Source organism: Clinocottus analis, unplaced genomic scaffold (genome assembly GCF_023055335.1).
Source record: "Clinocottus analis isolate CAN_PGR_092001 unplaced genomic scaffold, fCliAna1.0.p SCAF_13, whole genome shotgun sequence".
Classification (NCBI taxonomy): domain Eukaryota; kingdom Metazoa; phylum Chordata; class Actinopteri; order Perciformes; family Cottidae; genus Clinocottus; species Clinocottus analis.
Genome location: NW_027175854.1, coordinates 6,350,658 through 6,361,077, shown reverse-complemented (window position 1 = coordinate 6,361,077; position 10,420 = coordinate 6,350,658). Strand labels below are relative to the sequence as shown.

Genomic DNA, 10,420 nt, shown 5'->3' with positions numbered 1-10,420 from the left:
ATAAAAAGGAAAATTGATTATAATGAAGATACGAGTGATGCTCCTGGGCACAGATTCTTCCATTCCTGTGTAATACTCATGAGTATCACTTTCTTGCCTTTCTGTGGCACTTGGAGAAGTTGACCGGCCTTTTCTGTGTCATCAGCAGTCTGGGTGGAGCTCAGGCTGGTTCGTCCGTATCGTTCCCACGATGGTCAGCTTCCTCTTTCGGAGCCCCCGTCCAGCTTTAAGTTCCAAGCATACGAGGCATCACAGGCCGCCAGATCTTTATTCAAGTAGAACATTCAATTTCACCATTTTATCTTATCCATATTTCTTCACTTGCTGTCTGCCCACGGGCCGGTCCTGGATCTCATCTTCATTTTGAAACTACATGAGGTCGGAGCATAGAACCTTAAGGTCATAAGGTCGTAGAATAGAACTCTGCGATCAGGGAACCCTGAGATCAGAAAACAATACAAAATATCACTCAAAGTACATTTTAAAAAACTAGCTAAAACGAATGCAGCTCTCACAAAGTCTCCAACGGTTCAGCTTTGGTAAAACTGGGTTAAGTATCGTTTATATATTTATGCTGTGTGCATTGTGGAAGCTGTGGTTTGTGGTGCCGGTTCATCACAGAGTTATACTGAGAGGCTTCTAGAGGCAGTATGAATAAAACACACAAAATAGACTTTGTTAAGTTCTTTTTTATTATTATTTTCTTCTGTACACATTTATTTGTTCCACATGTTAACTGGTCAGCAGCTCTGTACAACAGTCTGTACAACAGGAAGTCAAACGTCACTGATGAGGAGGTGTGGTAATCAAACTGGTGCCGTTTGGTAGAAGGCAGGTCAGGAGGTGAGGCGTGGATCCGTTGAACGCACGCACACACCCCTCCAAACGATTTACAACAACATGGCTGACCGGCCCCTGAGACAGATACGTAGAGGCAGGCCAGCTCAAACACGATTCAAATATTTTTCACATTAAAAAACTTTTTGAAATGAGAAAAGAAAGCAAGAAAAACACACTCAAAAATCCTCCTCAGAAGGCCCGTCTGGCGTGTCATTTGAAACCTCCACGAGGTCGACACCGTGACCTCTACTGTCTCTGGGTGAGCCGAGAGCGCCGCCGCCGCCGCCGCCGCCACGCAGTCTGACATCTGCATCTCTGTGACGACTCTGACCGGGGGCAACACAGACGGTGTTCAAACGTAATAAACTCAAACGGGCGGCATCCTAATTGTAGCAGGACTCCAAAGAAACTGACTTTAAACTATATCATTTAAAAATGTAATCTGAGTCTAATAAATCAATTACATTTGTGAAATGTTAACATTTTATAGAATGTGCTTGAAAAACAATCATTTGTAACTTTCCCAGTGCTGCAACGGTTTTAAACTTTTCACTATAGGACAATTTAATTTCAAGCGTATTAGTTTCTCATTTTTACATCAATCATCACTTGTTATTCTTTCCTACTTATTAATTTAATTATCCTTTTCCCCCCATTTCCTTTCTATTTTTCCTTGCAATTAATCACATTGTAATTTGCTGAAATGTGCGCCGCTCATTTTAAAGTTATCACTCATTGTTATTGGGGATGAACGATCGCTATCAGACATGTGGGCGGAGAAAACTGAGCGGAGAAATGGCTGATGTGAAAATTTCACGCGTGGAAAATAGTGTGACAACAAAAAGAGTGTAATATTTCAGCAGCTTCTCGGCGGACATATGGGGACTTGCGTCACATTCACGCTCCACACAAGACGTGATGTTTGTTTGCACTCAGACCATCGTCATCTTCACCTTGCAGGTGCAAATCAGCTGAAATCTGAGTTTGTCTGGCAGACACTGTAACGCTAACGGGATAAAAAACAAACACAGAAAATCAAACACCAGAGCAGCTTTGTCAGAAATACATGGCCCGTCTCTCTCACTGATGTATAAAAAAAAAACATCTTTCAGATTGTGCGGCCGATATGAACCAGCAAACCATTCATAGAAACCATTCATAGTACGTTTCCAAGTGACTTCAAGGCAACCTTTTCATTCTCCACTCAAACGGTTAAGGCCATTTCCCTTTCACAGTCCACACAGCTTCAAGGAATTACAAAGATCTCAGCACTGCTCGACTTGACCTGACGTGATGGACAAAAGAGACTAAAGTCATGTGTGGTCCCAAGTAGTGAACATGGTCATTCATTACAATATAATCATTAGGAATATTAAACAAAAAACATGGTCGGTGTAATAAAAAAACTAAACGGTTCCAGCGTGCGCTGTGAGGAGTTTGCTCATCGTCTTGCTGTTATGAGGTTTGTCGTACATGTTAGTGTGTCAGTACGATACATGGTTAATACAAAGAGAAATGTTAGCCTTCTCGTCGTCTTCAACCTTCACGATCCTGCAGATCTGTGTTTCTATAAATATCTTTTTGAAGCCTTTTAACCAGCCCGCTGAATGGCTTGCTAAGATACAGTGACGAGGGTCACGTTTCCCATTTGTCTGTGGAGTGTAAACTCAACATTATGAAGATGACCTAAAAATAAAAGGAAGAAAACTAAAAAAAAAAAATGGAATAAACCCTTAGGAAAACACAAATAGCACTGTGTAGGAATGACTCCCTACATGAATGCCTTCCTGATGGAGTGTTTTCTTCAATACTACAAGCCAGCCATTCCTCTGCTGCACCGCTAGGGGGCGCCAGGAGTTACAGGTCGAGGAAAAGGGGCAGAAGGCAGCGTCATTGTTATTGTAAACAACTAAAACCTGGGAAATGTGGATCCAGACATTAAAACACAAAACAGAAAATGCTCCAGGTGCGAGTGTGAATCTCACACGAAGCAGAATGTTACGCTATAGAATATGAATGTTCATCTGCAATTGACAAGCTAACTCGGAAGTCGACTTTTGTTCCCGAAACGGTTCCTTGTGTCGGTAAAAGTCACTTCTTCTCACATTGAAGGAGATAATGTAACAAAACGTAACAGCGGACCAGTGCACCATCCAGAGGAAGCTCGGCTGGGTTCGTAAACAAAGAGTTCAGTGACATCAACTTGACCATGTTTCCCAATTTTGATTCAAAGTAGAGTAGTTTGAGTTGCTGTGTGCAGCGTGGAGTGGAGGAAAAGGGTGACGGCAGAGAAAGAGAAAAAGAGAGAGAGAGAGAGAGAGAGAGAGAGAGAGAGAGAGAGAGAGAGAGAGAGAGAGAGAGAGAGAGAGAGAGAGACTTCATTCTCTGTTCAAGTACCTACTAAGTACATTACAATCATATATTTACAGTCTAAATATTTGCTGCTTTATTAATGCTCTGAATTTTAGTATTTCACACCTTTTCAGGCTCGGGAAGCAGTACGTTTCTTTTATTTGATTGTCGGGTTTCTGTTCGTTTGCCGCTTGCTTGTAACAACTCGTCTTTGCCCCAATTTGGGATTTTCTGGCCAATTTAACTCAAATGTTGTTTTTTTCAGGTTTCCCTGGCAGCAGCAGTCCTCTTGACGTGGACTGGTTTGGTTGGGGGCTGGTTGGTGTTGAAGATGGTCCCAGTATGGATTGTGGCGGAGGCTCTGTAACCTGCACTGGTAGCAGCAGAGGATTTATGGTCCCTTGTTTGTTTTCCTCCTATCGACTTCTGGTTATGTGTCCACGGTAATCTCTACTGCTTCTCACCGCTTACCCTCGTTTCATAATTTCTTTTTTGTTCACAGAAGAAAAAGAAGTGAGACAGAGACAGAAAAAGAGAGAGGAAAAGAGAGAGACAGCGTGTGTGTCTGGTTTACATGAGCCTCATTGGGGAAAATGTGACAAGCTGCAACATGAAATGTACTGGATATCTGTTCTCTCAGCACGACAATCGCCGTTTCTGGAAGTGGCCTCGGGGTGTTGTTTTGTTTTGCTGCTGTGGATGATGCACAAAGCCGAAAGAGGACACAATATCCAAACAACACATTCAAAAACTGGGGGTAGATTACATGAGCAGTGCGCAAAAGGTGCAACATCGGGGATGTTCGCTTCGCTTTGGACCGTGTCCTGTTCTAATTGCTTTTACCAATTGTCTTCAGGATCAAGCCAAGAGGCTTGCAAATGAGAAAATCCGCTTACTGGTACACTTCCAGAGTGGTTGATCTAACCCTTTGCATTTTCTCCAGCTAAATTTGACCCAATTAATTAGCGAGGCCGATAGATTTCGCTGCCTGCTGCATGTAGCACACCCCGAAACGCGTCCTCCTCCTCTTCTCCTGTTAAGACACATCCGGGTCTGTTTGCGAGGGTCGTCTGGCCACCGCGCGGTCGACGCTTCGCCTCGCCCGCCTCAAGTTCAGCTCCGGAGACTTCAATTCGGGGTTCTGAGGTTTGAAAAAGCCCTTTAGTTCATTTTTAGTCTCCTCACAAGAGCGGTTCTAGTCCATTGCTGTCTGGCTGTAACTGTGACTGCGTTCTAGGACTTCTGCTCCGAGGCGGCGGCAGGCGAAGCCGCAGTCTCTGGCTTCACGATCTGGTACGTGATCAAGTATTCTGGGTAAGCCTGTGGACAAGGAGCGCATCACATGTAAATACAACTAAATATCAGGCTCATCTCTCGAACTCCTGTCTCCATATATATGAATAGGAAATTCAATCATTCAGCATGCACTTGAAATGTGAGGATTTGCTGCTTTATATCCTCGTAAATTGAATATCTTTGGATTTTAGACCATCGTTAAGCTATTTGAAGATGCCACCTTTGACTGTGACATTGTGATGGGCATTTTTCAATATGCTTTTGAGATTTTTATAGACAAAATGATGAATTCATCCAAAGAAAATTCTTGAAGTATGAAACAGAAATGTTGAAGACATGTGAATGGATTGGTTTGTGGTCATAAATGTGCGTACTGACCTGCTCCCCTCTGTAGATGACGTACTCCGCATACGCCAGGCCGTTGACGCTCGGTCGCCCGATGACGGAGTGGTGTCCAGGGGGGGCGTGGGCCATCTTCATCGCACTGAACTGAAGAAACGACTTCCCCAGCGTCACTCTGCAGAACAGCATCTGCCTGAAAAGTGAACGGTAAGATCACGTAAACATGTTTCATTTTTACCGTTTTACTTTATAATGTAATGTTATGATTGTTACAGTACGTTTTTATTATCATTTTACTTCGTGCAATAATACAAAGCAGTAATTCCTATTCTCTCTCGAGGCCCACTTTTCCGTATTACATAACCGTAGTGCATTATATTCTAATATATATTGTTTTTGTAATTATGCAATAAAAGTGTTTTACTGTTTTGTCCTAACAGGAAATGATACAAGTTTATTAAAACTAAGCCTTTGGAATACAACTTTGAAATTAAAGAAAGAAAAACTATTTCGTTTTCCATCTTTTCCCTTTGTGCAATGCATTCTGGGACATCAAAAGCACATCTAGAATTTAAGTGCATTCGGTATACAAAGCAGCATCTTTAAGTTAAATGTTGTCGCTTGAGCAGTTTTAACATAATTAGGATAATAATAATTACTACTCCGTGTGAAATTGGGACCCATATGCTGAAGAGAAGCTCCGTCCTTCCACACAGAAACAAGATGTCGTCACGAAACAGGAAAAGGGAAAGACGGTTCACCTGTGGCACACGTAGCAGGAGCGGTCTTTGTGGGTGGGACATCCCGTGCCTCCACCAATCCCATACACGTACTGGTTGCTTTTGGAGGAGTTCTCTGCAAAATAGATCCCAGCGCCAAACATGCCGCCGATGTATGCGTGTCGCTCGTCGAAGCCTTTGTGGATGATGGCGTTGATGAAGGGAGAACCTGGCAGGAGAACGGACACATTACTGTCAAGTCCATCTCACGGCAAAAAGATGCAGACCTCAACACTGTGGGGACAGCTGCACTTCCTGTTTGGACGGGCCTCCTCTATGGCTTGCTACTCCCTCACTTTTTGGATTGCACCGTGGCCCATACAAGATTTTAAATAAAACTTTACATGCAGCACTTAAGATAGATGTGCATATTGGATGAAGTTGTCGTACTTGTAAGAGGAAGTGACTAAAGCTAAGAGGGAGAATAAGATCAAGAGAAAGACTGGGGCTAAGCTGGACACGTTCTAGTTTGTGTCTAGCTCGGGAACAACCAGATGTTGGTGCGACGTCTAAATGTTACAGCTCCACGGACAGATACGGAGATAGCTGAGATTAGCTTTCTATTTGACATGGACAGCGTAAAAACAGGAAAGAGAAAGAGAGCGAGAGAGAGAGATGGAGAATCTCCAGGGTGTTGGGGTTTCGACACCTGTCCTGATTTACCGTGAAAGAGCATTCGCTCGTTGTGATGGTTGTGATTCTCGTCCGCTATTTCCTTTTGTCTGTGTGCGTATCTCTCCCGCAGCTTCTTATTCACCACCTTCTGAATCTGCAGGGTCAGAGGAAGGAGAGGAGGAACAAAGGGCAGGACGAAGAGGGAATTAAGATTTCAAATGGTATTCGCAGAAGTCAAACAAGAAAACCAACTTTGTAATTGACCGAGTCTTTTGCGAGTGGACTGCGCAATTGTGTTTGTGAGCGCGCACCTTGATGATGTTGTACCGGCTGAAGACTCCACCTGCGTTGCCGCCGTCGCGGTGTTCTCTGATCGTGCTCTGCAGCTGAGGAGGAAATGAATAGACTTCAGAGCTACACACTTACGCAAAGCTTTTAGGGCTTGACAAGGAGAATGTGTGGGATAATACATGCTAATGGTATGCAAATTTCAAAACAAAAGGTGTGATTCATGCAGCACTTTGGACAGCATTAGACCACCTGGATAGGAGTCTTTTCCTTTTTTCTACCTCGCCAGCGTGTGAGTGTTTCCCTATTCAGAATAAAAGTGACACATCCCATGGCCACCTCCACTACCGATTTAATCTCCTGTTACCTGTTGTATTGTCTGTTCACTATGGCATTTATTTTTCATCTGGTGTATCAGCTCTTACCGATTTGCGATTGGCAATTCATTTGACACAGAGGAGTTGATTTTTAAGGTTATTTTGCAGGATGTAGTGTGTGGAACTCAACAGCAGCACAGAGATGTGCATCTGTTGTGCAGCAGACCCTCTGAGATATAAACGAGGGGGACACACCGAACGTAAAAACCTTCGGGACGATAGGATATATTGTGGGACTGTTTCATTGATTCATCTTAGTTAGGATGAGCTGGCAACTGAGCGCAGATTACGGCGCCATATAATCCGCGATGAAGTAGGACAGCGACTCATTCAATCACAGCGGATACCTAAACAATGCCCGTGGGAAATTTGGTGCGGCTGCAAAAGTGTGGCATCAGCAGTGAAAAGGACAACTTGACTCTTAAAAGACAACATAAAGTAAGATAGTGCAGGAGCTGCTGCAGCTGGATTTACAAACTGATGGGAGCCATTAGAGGAAAGTTTGCCGTGATGCGGTTGAAGTGATTACTGCCTTTCACAAAATGAGTTATCATCTCGATGACTGAAATTATTGATGACCTATAAAAAAATACTGCTGTGAACAGGCAGAGGAACTCAAGCTGGTATTGGAAAGTGTCTAGAGGGGACTCATGTAAGTCGTTTTTTTTCAAATTACCGTTTAAATTACCTGTTAACACCTGACGGTGCTCATTAATTTTGAATCCATTCAGACTGATAACTGCTGTCTCTTTCAGTTACTGCTTTCATTCACGAGCTAAATGGGGCAATAGCACTGACATGGAGTCTGCCGTGCGCAGTGTGTGGCGTCTCCTCTGCCAGATGTCCCAAATTACATCTCATGGACATGCGCATTTAAAAATGTTTGATCCCACTCAAAGAAACAAGCTGCTAGTCAGTCAAGCAGGAAGTTAAGGACAAAAAGAAACCACTATAAGCTCAGCCTTTGAAGTGTGTGTGTGTGTGTGTGTGTGTGTAAAAGTGTGTTTGCGTACTTCCTCCTCCACAGACTGGAACTCCTTGTCGTCCGTTGCCAGGTCAATGAGCACGGTGCCCTGGCTGGAGCAGTGGAACGTCAGGTATGGGTTTGCACCTAAAAAGGACAGAGCGGATAGATGACTCTAATACAGAATGTGTTCTTCTTTTTTGATCATAAATAACAAGTATATTCACATTGATAACCGACAAGTATTCTGCAGCAGGTGTACTAGATAACACAATGTTATGTTCTAAGGAGAATCACAATTGATTGAAAGAAGAACATCTGTCACATTCATATGTTTTAAAATGTCCAGCATTGTTTTTTTTAAGAATAAATATTAATTTGAATACAGTAAGTCTGATATAGAACAAGTTGTGTCTGCTGTATATGTATGTGATTTTGTGTGTGTTTTTTTTTTTTTTTTGCTGACCTTGCTGACCTCCCAGCAGCCTCTCGATGCCTTTAATGAGTTTATGTCTGTGACCGTAAGCATTGATGCCGATCTCTTTCAGCTCCTCGTGACCCATGTCTGCCAGCACATCCAGCGAAATCTGCCCAGAAACAACAAACGAGTCATGTCAGTCTTGCCCATCCATCCATCCATCCATCCATCCATCCATCCATCAAATGTAAATTACAAGGAAAAAAACATTGTATTATCCGAATGCAATAACTATTCTCGCTATACCTTTAAACAAATGTTGTTCTACTGTTTTTAACAATAGAACTCACATTTAATGGCGACAACAGAAAAGTCATGCTAAAACGGATATAAACAATAAATACAAGCGTTCAACGATCGAGACATATTGCAGAGACAACGGCTCTGACAAATATTCATGAGAAAAGGCGAGACGGGAGCATAAAGAAAAGGTCAATAAATGAATGGCAGTTATCAAGGGATTGATATGCAAATTCATGACGGAGACGGGTTTTTTTCAGGGAGAGCAGAAATGAGATTCCCGCTGGAGGCGGAGATAACGGAGCTTTTTAGAGCGCAACCTTTGCCTCCTTTTCTCTGTGTTGCTGTAATCACTGTAATTGGTATAAACCATCATGGCCTAAATATACTCTGCTGTGTGTTTACCGAGACAGTCATTGTTCCTAATTAATACAAGAATCCCGGTTTCATTTCAGAAATCGCAGCAAAGTTCTGCAGAGCTGTACGAGTTTGTTTCACCCAATTTGAAGTAATCGCCTAAAATAAATGAAAGCCCGATTCTCACCACAGGCTGAGGCTTCAAGCTGCCAACTTACAATTTCACGACGGAGGAGAAAGAGCAGCGTCTGAACAATCTGCCACCTGGAACAGCCAACTTCATTCTCCACTCCACTAATGCTGCAAAATGATTGCATTCTTTCGTCATGCGAGAGCTAAAACTAGACGGCAAGAAGGGAAAAGTCTTTTTGTATGAGCCGTTTGACCAAACTTCCCGTCGACAACTTTATGTTCTACTCGTCTTCTTCTGCAACCACAAACAACTCAACTAAAACAAAATAACTGATGGTCTTGGTTTCTATTTCAAACTAAAGACTGCAAATTCCACAGAGTAAAAAGTATGGTTTTTAATCAAGTCTATTGTAATGATGTGAAATCCATTAAACCTTTGCATATTATATCTTCGTCATGAGTCCTTGTTCATGTTATTCTGAAAGAAAAATCAATTTTTCCATTAACACTGAGCCGACGCTCACCTCAATCTGAATATTAATGATGGCTGGTTTCCCTTAAGGGGAACTAATATTGAATGTAACACACACACACACCACACACACCCACACCCACATAGACACACAGTATTGCTACCACACCTCCCTCTATGCTTAGCCTTTTGCCCGCTGTCACCTTTCAATTCCACTTTCTATTTCTGTCTTTCTCCGTCGGTTTTCTCCTCTTTCTGTCACCCAATCTGTCTCCTTCTCTCTCTCTCGCTGTCTATTTTCTCCATCTCTCTCTTCAGGCCTGCGTCTATCCCTCCATTTTTCTTGCTTGTTCTCTCACTCCGTCCATCTGTGTCTCCTCTCCGCCGATCCATCAACCTCAACGCTTTCTGTCTTACACCGAGCACCAGCCTCACAGCTTACGGCCATGTTAGCGGCCCTGCGGCTCTGTACTTTGGCACAGTGGTGTTTGGAGCATCCTCACAACGACAATACTGACACACTGATGCTAAGCGGGTGTGATATTTACCAAGATCATCTTAGTTTGGTGCAAACATCATCGCCAGAGCCACGTCACAGTTGCGGCTGATGGTAACGTTGTTAGTTTTGTAAGCATTTAGCCAGAAAACATGCTGTAATAAGCCATAAAGACAAATTTTGATGGCCCTTGATAAAAAAAGTTAAGGGACGACCAACGTGATTACAGTTCATCCTCGGGGCAAGGATGTCTGGAGCAATTTCGAAGGCAATCCATCTGTTGTCGAGATAATTCATTTTGGGCCAACAAATCGACTTTCCCCTCCCTAAAGCCACGCCACTAGAACGGCTCTGATCTGACATGAGCTATGGAAACAAAACTTATGAACTAA

At 43.0% G+C, this 10,420-nt stretch overlaps 1 protein-coding gene across 3 annotated transcripts in view; it reads right to left on the bottom strand.

Moving 5' to 3' along the window:
* Window positions 1-680: 680 nt before the first annotated feature.
* The window catches only part of LOC137783523 (poly [ADP-ribose] polymerase tankyrase-1-like), a 63,567-nt gene continuing 53,827 nt past the window's right edge, over window positions 681-10,420 (bottom strand). For all 3 annotated transcript variants that reach the window (XM_068573545.1, XM_068573546.1, XM_068573543.1), the window contains exons 23-29: window positions 8,320-8,440; window positions 7,903-8,000; window positions 6,536-6,610; window positions 6,273-6,378; window positions 5,592-5,778; window positions 4,867-5,023; window positions 681-4,512 (exon numbers count right to left, since the gene is read on the bottom strand). In XM_068573545.1, the coding sequence (XP_068429646.1) occupies window positions 4,426-4,512; window positions 4,867-5,023; window positions 5,592-5,778; window positions 6,273-6,378; window positions 6,536-6,610; window positions 7,903-8,000; window positions 8,320-8,440 (831 nt within the window). In that variant the 3' untranslated portion in view covers window positions 681-4,425. The remainder of the gene's footprint in view (window positions 4,513-4,866; window positions 5,024-5,591; window positions 5,779-6,272; window positions 6,379-6,535; window positions 6,611-7,902; window positions 8,001-8,319; window positions 8,441-10,420) is intronic.